This window comes from Asterias amurensis, chromosome 21, assembly GCF_032118995.1.
Source record: "Asterias amurensis chromosome 21, ASM3211899v1".
Lineage (NCBI taxonomy): Eukaryota > Metazoa > Echinodermata > Asteroidea > Forcipulatida > Asteriidae > Asterias > Asterias amurensis.
Window position 1 is genome coordinate 532,771 of NC_092668.1, and position 19,644 is coordinate 552,414.

The following is a 19,644-nucleotide window of genomic DNA, read 5'->3' on the forward strand; positions in this document are numbered from 1 at the left end:
TGGTTCAGGGTTGTGGTGGTGACGTGTACATCATGTGACAGAAGCTCAAACCCATACATTCACGTCACGTACTATTCATTGTAAAGTCAATGTACTCTCTATTCTATATATAGAAGTTAAAGGTACGGAGTTTAAAGTAACAATCCTCATGTGCATGTTTCAAGCTACAGTCATATCTGTCTTTCTGGGTTCTTATACCAAATAATATACTTTTTTAGAACCAAAGTATCATGGAAAAGCAAAATTCAGCAAATCGTAGCTAATGCATGAGAACTCAGACAGACATTGTTATCGTTTGGGTAATAGCGAATAGCCACTTCATGCTCCCGTGCTATATTATAGTATGGAGTTGCAAAAGTGCCATCTGAAGTATTGAGGTAAATATCTGAAGATGACGTCATCAAAAAGAAAAATGGTTGTTCAAAGGTAACCCCATTTTCCAACGAGATAGAAACTAAAATAGCCAGTCACTTGAAAATAACGTAGGCCTATTATTCCGTAGACTATAATCTCTTAGTCAAATAATTTGACGGTGAGCCCCTTTTTATAATGGCTTAACAAACAGAAGCAACCAAATACAGAAAACTGCAACGACAATTCATCTTTAATATGATCGATTATGAAACATTAGCGATAACGGCAACCATCCGCAGCCGCCAGAAACACCTGGTGATAATGGAATGGCACCTGTTTTGCTAAAAGTAACACAATAGGCAATCGGGTAATTGGTTGGTTCCAGTCACTGTCCCATGAGCTTCTTATATTACAAACCTCTCTCTCTCTCTTTTTACTGTCCATGTCTGGACGGCTATGTATATGTCTTCATGGCTCTATCTAGCCTTGTACATCATAGAGTTCTCATCACTATAGATTTCTCAGCAAAGAACAGTTAATTCTGTTTGTGTGAGCACGCATACGCATTTAAAACTAAATACTTAAATTAGCAAGCGGGTTCAGATTATTTTACATTATGCCCGATATTAGACGCAGGGTGTCCCGCCGTCCGCTACTGTTATCATACTTGAAGCACACTATCTTCACCTCGAACATGAGTACCCCCTTCCTAGAATCCTCAAAATATTCATGATATTCCCAGAGCAGGATAAAGATACAAGGGAAGATCTCATATCATACAAACCGAAGACGTCCTCATGTTTGACTTTGTAATCATGACCAACATAAGACTTGTGGATAACTCTCTCTCTCTCTCTCTCAACAATCTCGAGAGGGCTGCTCCGGGGAGACTCACATTGGTGTGAAACAATAGAATTTGGATCAGCTATTGTTTATGTTCTTTTTATCATATCTGATATTAATTATTGATGAATTAAACAAAACTTAAACTGCACCTATAAAACAATTTCGTAGATTGGCAATTATGATTGTTTCACACCAGCACCACAGTACAACCCCCTAGAGTATTGCTCCAGTAAAAAATGCCACTTCCTTTATTAAAACAAATAACTGGGAAAAAACATAGTTTTTCTGAGTTTTTTAATCACTCCTTCTCATAAAAATCGTGATCACCCATCATGATACTATCCTTAACGGCATTCTGTGTTTTATTTCGTGACTAACGAACGAAATTGTATATGATGAACTTATCTTATATAAATCTCACTCCTTTTTACAAATACACTGATGAAAGGTCTATAACCAGCGAGCGGGGGGGGGGGGGTTGGTGCCGGGTGGCCTTCCTTTTGCAAGTGAATGGCCACTTAATCTGTCAATGCCTCCACATTGATTGATTTTTATGATTATGCGTTTAGCTTAATCATTAACAGTTCATCAAATTAAAAGAAAAAATAATTAGAGAGTATTAATTGCCACATAATGCCCCCCGGTATCTTCTTTAACTCGGACCTTGAAGGACTACGGAGGTGTGAGTCCATAAAAACGGATTGCTAAGCTTCAATGAAAGAAGGATTAAGAGTTAAGCCTTTATTTCTTGTCTGTTCCTTTTCATTTGTGGCTTTCCTATCTTTCTTTCTTTTTCTTAATTAAAATAAGTTGAGCCCACGCAGTCTTCTCTCCACAAAACCTAAATTATTTTATGTCTCACACATATCGGGGTTGTAAATATGTACAGATATTCTACTGATACTCTAGACCTTTGTCATGATGCCTTTATCTTGGTCATGTTCCTCTCGTAAAATAACAATAATGAATTCTAATAGTCATTCTGAAAATAGGAACCAGACTATTTTGTTCTTCCAGCCTCGGTTTGGTTACATTGATATCAATGGGAACAATTCAAGATGGCTACTCCATGATAAAAGTCTATTTTCATAACTCCGAGTTAAGAAACATGAGTGTACAGAATACAGAATATTTCAGGGGGAGGGGGGCATGTCCGAATCGGGCGTCAAGCTTACCATAACAAAACCGCGTTTTGTACACACAAAGTGGAAGACGCTTTGTCTAATAACAACATCTTAAAGAAAAACGCTGGGTACTAACCTTATTCCAATTAATATTCATCTTTAATTCACATATATATTTTTGTCCTTTCTGCTTACTATCATTTATAATACATGATGTATAATGTTTCCATTTTTTGTGTAGGCGCCTTGATCGGTTTACTGGAGAAATGCGCTTTATAAATCCATACTGTTGTTATTATTATTATTATCATATTATTATACATATCTCAAAAATTTCCTAAAGCTAATACTCTAAAAAATGTTTTTAGAAACCCAAAACCTAAATCACAATTTTATACAACTACTTTTGATACATCACGACTACACGAAATTACGTGCAAGATTTATCAGGACAACCTCTTCATTAGAAACACCCAACAACCAAATAATGTTTAAACTGTTTTATATTGTATATAACAATAAGGCGTTAATTGTTGTTTCGAACCCAATCTTTTGGTATTGTCTCTATCCAGCGAAGACCAACATCATTAAACCTGGAGTGATTTAAAAGCACAAAGTGCTAAGAGTCTTTGCTGAATGGGCTTCAATCGATATTGGTCAATGACCGGACGTACTTTATGACGTGTATGCGAAGGATCTAGAGTGGACAGAGGTGTGTGGACAGAATGTTTGGACAGAGTGGACAGGAGGGAAGTGGACAGAGGTGTTTGTTGAGAGAGTTGCGACATGGAACCAATTTCAAAAAGCTGTTTAAAGCAGAAAATAGGCCTACTGCTTGACAAACTTCGTTGCTTAGCAAATATTGAACGGGGGAACCAGCCACAACAATGCAAACTTAATGTAATTTTAGCTGGTAACCTGTTTCTGCTTAGCGTTACTAGTTTATGCTAAGCACGTTTTTGTGCTTGCAGGCTTTTATGAAATTTTGCCAATCGAAAGTTTCCTTTGGTCACGTGGTTGCTGGACGCCATTTCCAGTACAAACGCAGCCACCCAATGTGCAGTCTAGCTGAGCACCATGTGTGCCCACTAGAGTTTTGGGGATAAAACCAGCGTTTGTAGACATTTTTTGAACAGAGACTAGACCATCCAAAGGCTGAATTGCAGTACAAAGAGCTAACAACGCTCTCAATGCGGTTGCAGAAATAAGCACCAAATATATAACACTACGTAATTGTTCTATAATCAGAAGGGTCATGTGACACAAGGCAATTTACAGGCAACCAGTTCCAGGCAATCCCAATAAAGAGAATCCATTCACAAGTCAATCTTAGCACGTTTTGCTTGTTGTTTAAAAAAACTGTGCTACAAAAATGATCGTGTATCATGCCTTGTAGTTGGTTGCCTCCAAGTTGCCTTGAGTAAAAGTTGCCTCATGTGACAAGACCCTAGGTCATCAATAATACTGTTGCCTTCTTGTAAATCTGATTATACGCCAAACGTTTGGATACTAAACCCATGGCGTTGCATCGGATGACCTTGCTATAGTACAGCAGGCTAGTCGGGTGCCGTATGTGCCCTCTGAACTTTGATCTGATTTAGTAGCTCCATGAATCTGTAAATAAATGATAGTATACAATTAATCGTGGATTTTTAATCAATGGAATGTAAAAATCTTTATCAATGTTATTATTTATTTTATCTCAACAAAACAAGACGGGGAAAAAATACAAGGTAAATTTGTAGAACTATCGATCAAAATCATAAACAGAAAAAAAGCCAAAATGTCTTATCCGGTTTACTATTCAAGACAAGCTAGAATTGAAACTGCAAACAAACTAACAATGTATTTGATCCCATCAGGTGGTTTTGAAAGAGTTCTTGATTCGTGAAATGGCAAAGAATAAAAACATTGCCTTAATCTGACAGTGTCAAACAAAAAGTACACGTTTTATGATATGACTCGGATTAGGAACTGTATGAGGGCGCCCTGCTAGTAACACAGTTGAGGTAGTGACGATGGAGAAACGGCACTGGGTGTCTTCAGACCATTTCCTCCACAAAGTTGTAATTTATTTATTAAAGTGTTTTCATATTGCTGCATTGTTCTTTGTTTTGTTCTTGTTTGAGCGGGTCTCTATTTGACAAGATGATGCTTCTTGGAGTCGCACCTCCATCCTCACACGATGTTCTTATGTTTTCTTATTATTATAATATCAATTATTCTTTGTGTGTTGGAACACAAGTTAATGATAGAAATCGGTGCCTCGAAATGTTAATAATTCTTTACATGTCACATGCTTATGAGGAACGAAGGTAGTGCACGGAACGAATGTGTGATTTGAATTATTTATTTATTCATTCCATGGCGGCACTCAGTACAAAAAAGTGTACATGAATGACAAAAATATTATTACATAAGTATATCAATTTTGTAAAAAAGAAAACATAAGGAAAGACTTACCACAATGGCCCTGCCAACAATGGAGTCTGTACCCACGAGGCCAAGCGAGGAGTGGCTGGTCCAGCCTACCTGCACACTACCAACCTCGTCCCGTCGAACAAGTCCAAGTCCAACCTCGAGCTCAGTCCTTGAAAAATTATATGAAAGGTCAGTCTTAATAACATCATTTAAATAAAGAATAATGAACTTTACACGTTGCATGGTGAGGTCATCAATTTTATTTGTGGTAACACCGCATGTATGTATAATCTATTTGCCGGGTAGACAATGATCTTTTCATAACTTGTCTCGCTATATTACCGGGGAGTTAGGCTTTTGGAGTTTGGGAGCCAGTTCTGAACAGAACTGTCTATCTTTAATAGAAAGTAGGTCAGGAATGCAATGTGGGTATCAGTTATTCGGGTTTTTGAAAATGTTACACCAATGGTAGATCTACATCATTTAAAGTTTATCAACTTACCCGACGGGGCGTGTTTTGGAATTAGCTGCACCGGTGTTTCTGAAGCTTTGCCCGGTCGAGTCACAGCCGTAGCTTAGGTCTCCAAACTCGTGCACGTCCAGTTTATGCTCAACCGCTCCACTCACGTCCAGTCCGTAAAAGCTGGCCTTAATTTCCATCTCACCGCCTGATTTCTGTATGAAACAAAATAACAAAATTATTTCGGGGTTGTTCTTTATAATTATTTGCAAACAAGTATTAAGTTGGAGATACTTGTTGAATATGCATGATGTAAACATGAATGAATATGCATGATGTAAACATGTGACCCTTGACCTGTTGAGTCTTTGATAATGTCCAAACATGGCGACGTCCAGTTTAAATTCAACGTTGTTCAGTCCTATTTCGTGTCATCAAACTCATTAAGTCCAACCAATTTCAACAAACAACTAAATAAATCTTTGTTTAAAGTTTTATTAAAAATATCTCGGTATATGATTCAGGTTCTGGATCAGCTCACCCGTTGCTTGAGTACAATTTGGCCTGTCACGTGATTCCTGGCGGCCAATGACGTGAAGAGAAAGTTGTTTGATTGGAGATTGCACCTTGCATATTCATAGTCCTCAACATGTGCATTCTGGCTAGTCTCCTGTGAAAAGAAAATAATGAAAAGAACAACCTAAATTGTTGATTACCTTAATTAGTTTACTTAATGTTTCAGATTCATTTGTCTGATGTTGGTGGTACAGGCCCTTTTCGAAAACACGGTTTTGGATTCGGCTCAGGCTAGCCTGGCACGCGGCCGTGTTTTGACAATATTACTAAAGTTTTACGTATACGCGCTCAAGGCTTCAGACGAGAGAATGGACCCTAAAGCCAAATCCTAAGCCGAAGCCGTGGTTTCGAAAAGGGCCATTAAATTGCTGGATCATACCACTCACCTTTACACTGACGCCCTCATCGGTAGCTTCAAAGTCCTGCACCTTCTTATTGGGAAAAATGTCCATGACGGAACTCTTCTCAGATCCTGTCTTTGATCCAGCAATGATCTCATCCAACTCTGCAGTTAAATCTTCCTTAAATTCAGTAGCTTTCTCCTTCAGATATTCATGTTCCTTTTCACTTGGAACGATATTATTCCCAACAATCGAATCTACTTTGACCTCTTCATTCGAAACTTCAAGAACGACTTCCTCCGGGGCTTCCCCACTCAATTGAATCACTTCTTCTGGAGCTTCCCTACTTGATTGGATCACTTCGTCTGGAGCTTCCCTACTCGATTGGATCACTTCGTCTGGAGCTTCCCTACTCGATTGGATCACTTCCTCTGGAGCTTCCCCACTTGATTGGATCACTTCTTCTGGAGCTTCCCTACTTGATTGGATCACTTCGTCTGGAGCTTCCCTACTCGATTGGATCACTTCTTCTGGAGCTTCCCTACTCGATTGGATCACGTCCTCTGGAGCTTCCCCACTTGATTGGATCACTTCGTCTGGAGCTTCCCTACTAGATTGGATCACTTCGTCTGGAGCTTCCCTACTCGATTGGATCACTTCTTCTGGAGCTTCCCTACTCGATTGGATCACTTCCTCTGGAGCTTCCCCACTTGATTGGATCACTTCAACTGGAGCTTCCCTACTCGATTGGATCACTTCCTCTGGAGCTTCCCCACTCGATTGGATCACTTCTTCTGGAGCTTCCCTACTTGATTGGATCACTTCTTCTGGAGCTTCCCTACTAGATTGGATCACTTCGTCTGGAGCTTCCCTACTCGATTGGATCACTTCTTCTGGAGCTTCCCTACTCGATTGGATCATTTCCTCTGGAGCTTCCCCACTTGATTGGATCACTTCTTCTGGAGCTTCCCTACTCGATTGGATCACTTCCTCTGGAGCTTCCCCACTCGATTGGATCACTTCTTCTGGAGCTTCCCTACTTGATTGGATCACTTCTTCTGGAGCTTCCCTACTCGATTGGATCACTTCCTCTGGAGCTTCCCCACTTGATTGGATCACTTCTTCTGGAGCTTCCCTACTCGATTGGATCACTTCCTCTGGAGCTTCCCCACTCGATTGGATCACTTCTTCTAGAGCTTCCCTACTTGATTGGATCACTTCTTCTGGAGCTTCCCTACTCGATTGGATCACTTCCTCTGGAGCTTCCCCACTTGATTGGATCACTTCTTCTGGAGCTTCCCCACTTGATTGGATCACTTCTTCTGGAGCTTCCCTACTCGATTGGATCACTTCCTCTGGAGCTTCCCTACTCAATTGGATCACTTCCTCTGGAGCTTCCCTACTCAATTGGATCACTTCCTCTGGAGCTTCCCCTACTCGATTGGATCACTTCTTCTGTAGCTTCCCTACTCGATTGGATCACTTTCAGATAGTAATTTTCCTTTTTACTTGAAACGTTTTTATTCCTAAGTTTTCCATCAGTTTTCTCCAGCTCTTGGTTGACTATGTCCATGAAGTTGATTAACTGCATTAAGATCTCGTGTTCAGTAAGGGTTTGACGTTTGCTCGTGGTCAAAAATCCTATGTTAGTATTTCTTGCCTGTGTATCAATCTTCTCGTTGGTTTGAGATACGGTCTTTATCTTTGACCTAACGACTGGTTCAACCTCAGCCTCTAAGGATGAAACTTGTTTGACCTCTGCTTCTGACGTTATAACCGGTTTGACCTCTGCCTTTGACGTCACTGCTGGTTTATACTCAGCTTTTGAAATTAGAACTTGTTTTGGCTCTGCCTTTGACAATATAACTGGTTTGTTGTCTGCCTTTGACGCAGCAATTGTTTCAACACCTTTCTCTGACGTTAAATTTTGTTCGACCTCTGCCTCTGAAGTCATAACTGGTTTGACCTCTCCCTCTGACGTCATAACTTGTTTGACCTCTCGGTTTGACGTCATAACTGTTTTAACCTTTGCCTCTGAATACATATCTGGTTTGACCGCCACCTCTGAATTGATGGGCGGTTGGATAGATTCTAACAGAACGTCCTTTCTACTCTGAAACAAGTTTTGGACCAACTCTTCCTTTTCGTTTAACTCGGCCAACTTTTGCTTTCTTAACAGTAGTTTTAACTCACTGTGGACGTCTCCAGAGTCAGCCTCCAAACCATCTGCCTGATCTGAATCCAGACCTGTCTCCTTCTCAACCCGCAAGTTGGGCTGTTCCAAACCCGGCCCAATGCCGGCTTCTTTCGCCTGAGTACTGTCGGTGTTAACGGCTTCTTCGGAAGCAGCAGCATGTTTGTCGATGAGGTCTGACATACGCAGTAAGCGGAGGATGTCGCTCAACTCTTCCTTAGGAGCACCATTTATCCCATCACGGAAGGGGGCTGCTTTCACACCATTTATCCCATCACGGAAGGGGGCTGCTTTCACAACTGTTGAAATAATTATGGGGGTTATTGTGAACATTATTGCCATAAAGTTTGATGGCTTTATAACCATTGTAATTGTGGCATTATATCTGCTAATATTCATTATTCTAGAATAATTAAAGGGGAAAAATGTATTTTGTGTCATTATCAGAAAAGAAGATGTTGTATTTACACGATATTTTAAGTAGTTTTAAGAACACACTTTATTCCTTAGATTAAAGGCTTAATCAATTGTAGTGGTGAGAGTTAACTAAATATCGGCAAACTGTACATTATGGAACAAGTTGTAGCCTTGTTTCAAGAAGGAACGCTTGATTTTTTTGTCTTAAAGGGATTGGGTATTTTTTGTAGGACACAAAACACAATTTTCACGGATTTACGTTAAACCTAGTACACGGTTTAAAGATTATTATGGTTAAAAGCTTCCCTAAAAATATTTCTTGCTTAGGTATTGTTGTTTTTGAAAATAACAGAAGAACAATGTCCAGAAAATAAAGTTCGTCCCTGGAAACGAAAACTTGTTAAGCATGGGCAACGGAATTACGCGACTCTCCTGAAAGCATCACTCTGTGATTTTTCCTTTTTTGTTTAAACGTATTTAAGCTGAAACTTCTGCAGGTAAATTAAACTACATTCACCTTTATTCAAAATGAGTGGAGATTCAAGTCCTGGCCTCAAACTTGATCTACAAAAGGTATCAAATCTTTTTAAGGGCATGGCTGATTTCTCTTCCAAATCTATCAAGTTCTGAACTCTTTGGCCGGGGAAAAAAATATATTATGGCGTATTTGTGTAGTCAGATCGTTTTGTTTTAATTATTGAAACAAAAATGTTGTCGTGTAGATTGTGCTCACGAAATATTTTTCTAGTTGAAGATTCCTTATTTAATGTAAAGCACGCGAATCTATTGAATTTTAAAAATGAAGGCTAAAGATGAAAAGTCCCTTATACAGGCGGATGTAAAACAGTAATTCTAAAATAATTCGGTCTTTTAAAATTTCTCACAATGTTAACAATTGAGAAAATAGAATTAGTTCTTGCTAACAACTTACCAACTAAAGGGACCTCTTATATAAATGCAAACAAACATTAATGGTATTACGTTTCGACCCTAGCAGAGTCTTTATTTTGCTTCCTCCGAGAAAGATTCGAAGTTGCGAGACAATGGTAGAAAAAAACACCGCTTGATTTCGGGACCTCAAAATCTAATTCTGAGATCTCGAAATCAAACTCGTGGAAAATTACTTATTTCTCGAAAACTACGTTATTTCAGAGGGAGCCGTTTCTCACAATGTTTTTAATTATCATCAGTTCTCCATTGCTTGTTGTAATCAAGTAAGTTTTTATGCTAAAAATTATTTTGAGTTCTAACCAATAGTGTCCAATGCCTTTAACACGAGCAAATAATAATAAAACCCTTCAATGACAAAAGCAAATGATTTTAGAGACGAAAATTTTAAGAAGCAACTAACTTACCCAAAGCCATTCCAAGACAAGCAAAGAGGAAAGCAAAACGAATCCAGATGCACTCCATGTCCAAGCCGCGCGGGTGTTTCAACCAAAGTGAATCAAGTGTAGGAAGTTTTACCAAAGACACTTTCTAGAAGTACCGGCACTTTATTCGTTTTTTAAAGCTTATTTCTCAAAGACCGAAATTAAAGACTGAAGTCATTGGTCGGTTCTTACGTCATATAATTGTGCCAGTACATTTCTTGAACATATTATAGAGAAGCCAAGTGTAGGAAGTTTTACCAAAGACACTTTCTAGAAGTACCGGCACTTTATTCGTTTTTTAAAGCTTATTTCTCAAAGACCGAAATTAAAGACTCAAGTCATTGGTCGGTTCTTACGTCATATAATTGTGCCAGTACATTTCTTGAACATATTATAGAGAAGCCAAGTGTAGGAAGTTTTACCAAAGACACTTTCTAGAAGTACCGGCACTTTATTCGTTTTTTGAAGCTTATTTCTCAAAGACCGAAATTAAAGACTCAAGTCATTGGTCGGTTCTTACGTCATATAATTGTGCCAGTACATTTCTTGAACATATTATAGAGAAGCCAGTCACTGCGTCATTAGCGATAAGATTGCCGAAAAGATGCTGGTCAAACTGATGTCGCCGTGAATAAATGTATTCTTATTGGAATCTTTTATTCTCCCGCTTTGCCTCTTGAAGACATTTGTTTATACCCGCATATCGCAGTCAAACCATTGTAAATGTTACGATAGACAACCTAAACTATGATGGCTTAAGATGGTACGAACTTCCCTCTGTTCTTCTGTCGCTTTCCGCTCATAAATAAAATTGAATTCCGTTACCATTAAAGCAAGCACTCATCAATAGATAATGGGAAGATTCATCTTTACCATATTCTGTTTTCAATTAAAGACATTGGACACCTTTAATTATTGTCATATATAAGTATTTGCAAATGGTGAATCCCAACATGTGCATAAAAAACAGATCTGTGAAAATAATGGACTGAATTGGTCATCGAAGTTGCAAAATAATGGACTGAATTGGTCATCGAAATTCAAAATAATGGACTGAATTGGTCATTGAAGTTGCAAAATAATGGACTGAATTGGTCATTGAAGTTGCAAAGTAATGGACTGAATTTGTCATTGAAGTTGCAAAATAGTAATGACAGGGAAAACTGTTGTTGCACTGCGTGCTTTTAGATTGTCTTTCTCAAGAACTACGTTTCTTCAGAGGGAAACGTTTCTCATGAAGTTTTATACCATAATAATAGACAGCTCTCAATTTCTTTTTTACGAGTAATTTTTTCATCATTATTTGGAGTAATTACAGTTAGTGTGTAACGTCTTTAAAGGCAGTGGACCCTATTGGTAAGTACTCAAAATAATTATGAGCATAAAACCTTTCATGGTGACGAGTAATGGGGAGAGGTTGATGGTATAAAACATTGTGAGAAACGGCTCCTTCTGAAGTGCCATAGTTTTCGAGAAAGAAGTAATTTTCCACGAATTTGATTTCGAGACCTCAGATTTAGAACTTGAGCTCTCGAAATCAACCATCTAAACGCACACAACTTCTTGTGACAAGGGTGTTTTTTTCTTTCATTATATCTCGCAAGTTCGATGATCGATTGAGTTCAAATTTTCACAGGTTTGTTATTTTATGCATTTGTTGAGACACACTAACTGTGAAGGCTAGTCTTTGACAATTACAAATAGTGTCTACTGCCTTTAACTAGCGTAGCTGCCCCCACCCCCCCCCCCCCCGCCCACAAGCCATTATACAATTTTATTTTTACATGGAAAGTTGATGGTAGTTTCGTTGCTTTATTTAATTAAATTACATGTTCTGTATTGAACTTGGAGGCAAGTTGAATATGGATGTAATATAAAGTCATAATGATACGGGTAGTGGTTTAAATTAATGTCTGTTTTTGAGGGTAGGTCTTAGGGAAGTAAATACTTTTACTTTAAGTCAATCAACATTTATTCCATGACAACGGTAGCAGTGAAAATATGTAAGCCCCTACCAGGTCGTATGCAATTACAATATTATGTCACTGGGTTGTGTTTTAACGATTTGTTGATGGTGACGTATGTCCGTAGTTGTTTTTGTAGTTGCTGGGCGTCTCTGGAAAAAACAGTGTTTCGCTTAGAGGTCTCCCCCAAAAAAATGAATGAATGAAATAAATAATGATTGCACATAGTAAATTAACCTACATCATTTTGGCCTCCATGTAAGGATAAAAGTAAAGCATTGTTGGGTATTTGATTTACCTCATACATAAGACTTAATATGACTTGGGCATGAGACGGCCGCAACTTTAATGCGGGTACTAGATAGATATATGTAAGACGAGTGGGAAAACAACCTTTATAGGAGTCATATGCAACTATACAGATAGTAAATGAATTTATTTTAGCACAAATTCAACAAATTAAGGATGTTTGGAGAGCCTTCTTGAGATCACGATTGAGATTGTTCCAGAATACACCGAAACATAAATGCTGTTGGTTTTTGTTTTTTGGGTTTTTTTCCGGGTTTTTTCTTCATGATGCTCGGTTGAAACTAATTTAGGCCTAAACCTAATTTTCGACTAAGCTAAGGGGATTTATTGTAAATTATACCGTCTCATCAAAACAAGTTCCCATTTATACACCTGTGTGAACAAACGCGATGGTTCAGTACATAGCCAAGCCAATGACACAGTCATCACCTCGGTGTTTATTATACTTTTTAGCAATATATTCCTAAAGTCTGATAACCTTTCAAGTCTTTCACCCTTGACCCTCATTAAACCGTTTTATAATCAAACCGAGAAAAGTACAAAGTGCCCAAAGGTTGATCTGAAATCCTCGTTTAGTTACCGTAACTTCATGTTGTGTTCGTTCCGTTGTAAATCAAATAGTATTTACACAAGTTATTCACAACTTCCAAAATGGCAGACAATCAGACAGACACTAACGTAGAGTGCAATGTTGACTGGGAACGTTTGCAAAAGGAATTAGGCAATGAGGTTAGTATGATTTCTTGATTAATCTAAAGTGCACTATTTCAATATGTTGCAGCGTATAAGGTATAGGCAACGAAAGTCTCGCGTGTATTCGAACTAGAGGCCCGTTAAAATACGTGATTTTGTTTCCTTCATTTGATATAATAATTATTACAGCAAAGTAGGTTCCCATATGACGTCACACTTTGAGGGTCGTGAATAACGCCAGAGAGTGGCCTCGAGTCTAGGTCAATCCCCTTCCACCTTTCACCTACATTCATTTCACATAGATACGCTATCAAATCCTACGTGTGTATAGTACACAAAAACAGCATAACGTGCAACATGTTACATACAATGTGTGCATGCCACATACACAGTGCACACTACATGCAGAGAGTCGAGATGACCTCACGTAAACTTTTCATATAATAATAATAATAATTATAAACATTTATATAGCGCCAAATCCATTAAAAATGCTCCCAGGCGCTTTACAACAACAACAAAATTTAACCACAAAAACTAAATAATTAAAAGGTCCAAAATTAAAATCCATAAAGTATGATCATAAAACAATAAAGATACATGTACAAGTGTGTTTTGAATGATCCGATGTTTCTCAGCTGCACCAACGACACCCCGGACCAATCAAAACGCAGATATAAAGCTTATGTCACTGCTCGTTTACCAATGATCATTGTATTCATCAAAATTACTGTTGCAGAAAACCTGTCTTTATCCTTGCTGATATAAAGACAGGGGACCAGTCTCTAGCTGTACCTTGTAGTTGTATCGTTGCGGGCGGTATTCTCATCCAGCAACTGGCAAATTTGTCAAATTCGTGCTGATTGTATAGCACTAAGAATCGATGCCGGGTGATTCTCTAAATCCTGTTATTTTTCTATTTTCAGTGATTTATTCAATAACTTGATCCTAAACTGGTGTTTGCATCTTTAAGAGGTGTGAAAATAGACGAGCAGAGGATACTGTTTGAAATGTCAAGACCACACCTGCCTTTTCAGTGTCATTGCACTCCCACAAAGAGCTTTTAAACACGGCTGTACCAGCAAGTTTATTATTACATTATTTAGGCTTCTTATAGATTATATAAATAGTTGTCAGCATCACAGAGAGAGATCGTAGAACACAAGTTACTGACGAAAATAACCATCAGTAGCATTTAACACCGGTGTGCACCCAGTGGTGCCATCCATCCGCAGGCCACGTTATTATAGCAAAGTATTCAATATAACTGAAACTAATGCTTTGTCGTTAGCAAAACCATGATAGAAATGCTTCATTGCATAGGTTTCTAGTAATATAAGGCAAAGATCAATGCTATATTTACCTTTAAGTGGAGAAACATTGGCCATATTATAAGTAGTGTCCTCAGACGACGGTAATGCCCGACGGTAATGCCGATTGATAGGGCGTGTAGAAAATCGCCACCTCCGGTTTGGAATGTCCAAGTAGAGGTTTAACATTGCCAAAAAGTATTTCGGGGGGTGTTCAAAGGGGACATTCTGTGGAATTAAGTATCCTTTGGGTGGGTGTGACGTAATTCAACTGTGGTTATTCTCTACCATTCTTTGCTAGTCTGTGGTCTGATCATTGTTAAAATAACATACATTCCGATTCTAGGTGGACTTTTCTCCACCTGTTTGCAAGTACTGGTTACCAAGGGTGTTCATTGTAAATAGGTTTACAATCACCTTTTATAACTTGACCGGAATTTTCAGCATTCCAATAAAATTGCCTTGATTAAAACAGACAGGATAGTGCACGTGCTGCGCATGTGTAACGTGAAAGTGCAGATGAGTCACTCATGGTGTTGACCATCATTTCAAGAACTTGAAAAAAATAAAGGTGATAACTTCAAGAAACTGTTCAAATGTCATCTTTTTCAACAAACGTTAAATTAATTTCACGTAACTGTCTTGAGCGCCTTTGAACAATTTTTGTTGATTTTGGCGGCGCAATAAAAATTGATTGATTTGCTGCTTAGAGTATTTCGTGTACCTGTTGATTTATTTGATAATCTTGTTCATAGTTTTGTCAGCTTGAATGCACTACTGAGGAGCTGAGTGGTGGGGAGTCAAACTGGGTATTTAGAATAACATCTAAGACTGGATCATCCGTCATCGTTAAGCAATCTATGGGATACTTCAAGGTAACAGGCGATGCTATGTTCATAGAACTCAAGCCATCAAATATTTTGTATTTGAAAGTTAAGAGAGGGTGTGTCATTGGTAGTTACTCAAAAAATGAATGATCATAACAACTTAATGGCTAAAGAGCACTGGAGAGGCACTGAAGGGGATTTGTTCAACCCCCCCCCCCCCCCCCCCATACAAATTGAATCTGAGACAGGCTTCAGACATGGTTTTCAGTCCCCTAAACTACCCGACTGAACGATTTTCCCTGCGGGTGTGGGTTTTTCAAGCATCTGATAAAACACAATTCTGTGCAGCAAGAGTGGTGTTTCATTAAAAAAACAATTTATCAACTTCGATGACGATCTGGGCTCAAAATTTGACAGGTGTTTATGACTTGCATAGTTGAGATACGCCAACTGAGAAGACTGATCTTTGACAATTACCAATATTGTTCAATGTCTTTAAATCATTAAACTTCAGATTTAGACGTGGGGGACCCATCAAACAGGGACTGAAAACACAAGTTACTTGACAGGCTCTGCTCCGGGCTCGAACCGGGTGGGTCCAAACAGATGAATGCCATGTAGACAAGCCACTGAGCCACTCTGGCTGCCTTGAAACACAAGGAACCTGTATATTTTGCTTGCTTCATTTATTTCTGATGGTCAATCACAGGTTGTTGGTCCAGAATTACCGATGACTCAAAGAAGGAATCAAACCGAGTATTTTACGCTATCTTTACTAAATCAACTCGCTCCAGGATCTGTACCAGAACCAATCTTCTTTGATGAAGATAAATGTTATTGTGAGTATCACTTTAGTTATTACTAGTTTATTCAAATTTGCTATAAAAATATAAAAGTACAGCCATGTATGAATACAATAGAGACATTAAAAATTTAAAAACCAATGGACAATAGATTTGTTACGAAAACCAACAATTTTTAAACTAAAATAAAATATATTTAAAACCACACTTTACAATCAAACTAAGTTACAATAAACCACAACCAAGAAACAAAACCAAATGACAAGCTGTTTTGGTGATGGTGGTAGTGGTAGTGGTATAGTGGTGCCAGGGGTGGAGAAGGCGGTGGGGCTCTTGGGAATGGTTTTCTCATCTTCAAGGTCAAAGTGTATTCTGATATGGCCATTAAGAGGGAAAATATAAACAGAATAGCATTGTTTTCTTTTGATCATGTAAATGAAGCCGCGGGTTCGCTACGGCTACTGTAGCACCCAGGAACCTTAGGCTTCAATTTAACCATGAAGAACAACCAAGGGCTATCCCTTTTTGAAAACAATAAAAAGGAAACACACTATCATCAGGTAAGAACTTAAAACCGGTTCATCATTCGAGATTTTAGGTCAAATGAAGGATTCGAACCGGGAATCGAAAGAATAAAAAAGATATCAAGCAGGTGTATGAACTGAACTTTATTCCACCGTTATTGTGATGCAGATGTAATGCAAGACCTCTTTGACTACGACATCCTACGACAGATGTTCCAACGACACCAGGCTAGTGTACCCGCTATTCAAGACGTGGCACGGTACATTGCAAAGCTACATCGGGGTACTCATAAGAATAATGTGACTGAGACCAGTCTCGCACAGATGGTGGAGAAGACCAAGTAGGTATTCAAATGAGGCCCCGATTTCATAGAGCTGCTTAATAAGCAGAAGACATTAACAATTTTCTGCTAGGCAGAAATGAGCAGGATACCAGTCATTAATGGTACATGTGACATAGTATTTTGGCTGGTAACCTTGTTCAAGTAAGCAAACTGTTGTTGTGCTTAGCTGCTTCAACAGCTCTTTGAAATTGGGTTCATATTGTAAACTCTGGAAATATTGAAGAGGCAATAAAACAACGAGTGAATCTGTGGAAGTTTAAAGAACTTTTATAGAGGCCGGAGCAAACCGGTTCTCGTTCGTCAAACCTGAGTCTTGCAAATCCAAAAAGCTCTCACACATTCCCATTGTGCTGAAGAAGTTACAGTCAATTTAGTTCTATCTTCCATTCTTACAATGAAAGTTTCTCACGCATACTTAAAAGAAGTGCGGAACTTCGGCAACGTACTGAGCCCAACTTCATTAAGCTTGTAAGCACAAAAACTTGCTATCGGCACAGAAAAATATTGGTTAGCAGAAACTGGTTACCAGTGAAAAGTCCATAAAGAATACATTGGTGTGAATGGTGCCCCACCAATATTTTTCTTAGCATAAAATTTTGCTTAGCAGTATTTTTTGCTTAACAATTTTTTGAAATTTGGCCATGGTTTCCAGGAGATGTTAATGTATGTATAGTTTTTTAAATCATCTATAGTAAGCGTTAAACAGAGGACATATAATATATTTAACCGTTTCGGTTCTTGTTTTTTTTGCTTACTTTCTCAAATAGGAATGATGCATTCCAGGGGATCCTAGTTTACTATATTTTTGAAAACATTCACAAGGATGAAAACATCGAGAGACAGTCACCCGCATTGAAAGAAATATACGATTTAATGAGCAAGGATTCAGTGGTCGTTACAAATAGGGCGAGGCTTCGAGACGTCATGGAAACGAAAGAAGAATGTTTGATCCATGCTGACCTCCATACCAGCTCCATCTTGATAAAAGGAGACTCTGCAAAGGTATTCATTGCCATCAAGGGTTATATTAAGCATAATTACTAATCGGAATCACGTTTACCAACACAAAGGGACTGGTTCAACGTTCGCACTCACAAACAAACCAGCGCCTTGTTCACTTTTGATGTAGGGCCTACCCGTATACAAGGAACGGGCAATGTTCAAACAGTGATTGGCTATTATGTATGAGTGAACTATGCCCTCTCTTAGAACACTGCTCAAGCAGAAAATAATTATTGCTTATCTAGAAACGTTTCTGCCTAGCAAACATTATTACGGAACCGGTTACAAAATGCCACACTGACATGGTATTTTCACTGACATAACATTTTGGGGATTAGCTCAGACAGGGTAGTGTGAATTAACCACTCTTTTTGTTTTATTCTTAGATCATTGATTTTGAGGCGTCAAGAGTTGGCCCAGCGGGTGAAGACATTGGACATCTACTTTCCAATTACATGGTTGTCTACCTGGAGCATAAGTTCTACCCGTCCAAAGATAATCCAACCTTTTATTCTTTACTGGAGGAATGCATTAAGGAAACAGGTACCAGTGTTTCTCTTCTTTGTTCGAAACCCAAACCCACATTAAAAAGCGTTAAGTCCGGTTCATATTTGCGAACGCGAATGCGAATGTTGACATCACAAATTTGCAAAGAATAATTCGCCTCATTTAGGGTTAGAATGCATGTGACGCCATTCATGAATATTAGTACAGTACACCGCTCTAATATTCATGCATGACGTCATCATTCTAACCCAAAATGAGGCCATCGGCGCACGTCGCGCCACCACCAGTACCAGCCACTCGATCCTAGTTGCAGTGGCTGCGCCGATGGCCTCGTTTTGGGTTAGAATGGTGACGTCATTCATAAATATTTAGAGAGACGTATGATACTTTGTTTGTAAGCTAATGGAATATTTAAAGCCACGGGTTTCGTTGAAATGCAAACCCACGTGTATCTAGTCCTTAACAATATTCACATAAAGGTCACACCAGCAAATAACATTTTTCACAGAAGTCAAATAAGTGTACGTATACCGATTAATTCTACAGTGTAGCTCACTTAAATCAATGAATATAATTGATTATCAACAGTGAAAATATACTTTAATGATGCGGCCGAGTATCTAACGCCCGAACAATTCGCCGCAACAGTCTCTGATACAGCTGGATTCATGGGCTGTAGGCTCGTACGAAGGTAAGTAAGGTGGGTCTTTAAGGCCAACTCGATCTACAAACATCCCACTCCTCCTGACCCTTTTCTATCCACGGACTGTCCCTCTATTTTACTCCTTAGAGACATATATCAACTGCATTCAAAAAAGTAGTTTGGAAGGGAATAGTAAACTGAACATTCATTATTTCTGCGGGAGTTATAATAGTCACTTCAACAGCAGTTTTTCATCTTATCTCATCAAAAGGAATAACAGTACATCCTGTACCAATTGAATAGTAAAGAGAGATTTAATGAACTAAATTATTCCGATATGTATTAATACAGAGAGACCATTTAAACTGATAGGTTTCGTGATTGTCCCTGTTAAAAGTTTAATGTTTGTTTTCCTTCTTTGGCTTTGTCAGAATTTTGGGTAGACCGGAGGCAGGTGACGATCCAGCAGATCGAACTCTGATTGAACTACCATGTCTACACTTGGGTATAAGTCTCACTAGAGACTATACCAACATAACCACTCCAAGTGTTCTCATTCAACATCTCTTTGACAACAATGACGTCCAGATTAATAATAAATAATCAAAGCTT

General features: G+C 38.6%; 2 protein-coding genes across 2 annotated transcripts; one reads left to right on the forward strand and one right to left on the reverse strand.

The window, feature by feature from the left end:
• Nucleotides 1-7,393: 7,393 nt before the first annotated feature.
• On the reverse strand, nt 7,394-10,154 carry LOC139952818 (uncharacterized). Its single transcript, XM_071952057.1, has 2 exons — nt 10,089-10,154; nt 7,394-8,615 (listed from the first exon to the last, which is right to left on the reverse strand). The coding sequence occupies exons 1-2, from the start codon at nt 10,144-10,146 to the stop codon at nt 7,522-7,524; spliced, it is 1,152 nt and encodes a 383-aa protein (XP_071808158.1). The 5' UTR covers nt 10,147-10,154; the 3' UTR covers nt 7,394-7,521.
• Nucleotides 10,155-12,956: 2,802 nt separating this feature from the next.
• Nucleotides 12,957-19,639, forward strand: LOC139952817 (methylthioribose kinase-like). Its single transcript, XM_071952056.1, has 8 exons — nt 12,957-13,108; nt 15,138-15,257; nt 15,919-16,048; nt 16,706-16,877; nt 17,648-17,882; nt 18,269-18,425; nt 18,978-19,080; nt 19,464-19,639. Exons 1-8 carry the CDS (start codon nt 13,031-13,033, stop codon nt 19,633-19,635), a joined length of 1,167 nt encoding a protein of 388 aa, XP_071808157.1. The 5' UTR covers nt 12,957-13,030; the 3' UTR covers nt 19,636-19,639.
• The last annotated feature ends 5 nt before the right edge of the window (nt 19,640-19,644 follow it).

Coding starts and splice junctions, on each gene's coding strand:
- LOC139952818 (XM_071952057.1), bottom strand. CDS start 10,146: ATGGAGTGCATCTGGATTCGTTTTGCTTTCCTCTTTGCTTGTCTTGGA. Junction 8,616..10,088: donor TTGTCTTGGAATGGCTTTGG/GTAAGTTAGTTG, acceptor TTATTTCAACAG/TTGTGAAAGCAGCCCCCTTC.
- LOC139952817 (XM_071952056.1), top strand. CDS start 13,031: ATGGCAGACAATCAGACAGACACTAACGTAGAGTGCAATGTTGACTGG. Junction 15,258..15,918: donor AATCTATGGGATACTTCAAG/GTAACAGGCGAT, acceptor GGTCAATCACAG/GTTGTTGGTCCAGAATTACC. Junction 17,883..18,268: donor TAAAAGGAGACTCTGCAAAG/GTATTCATTGCC, acceptor TTTTATTCTTAG/ATCATTGATTTTGAGGCGTC.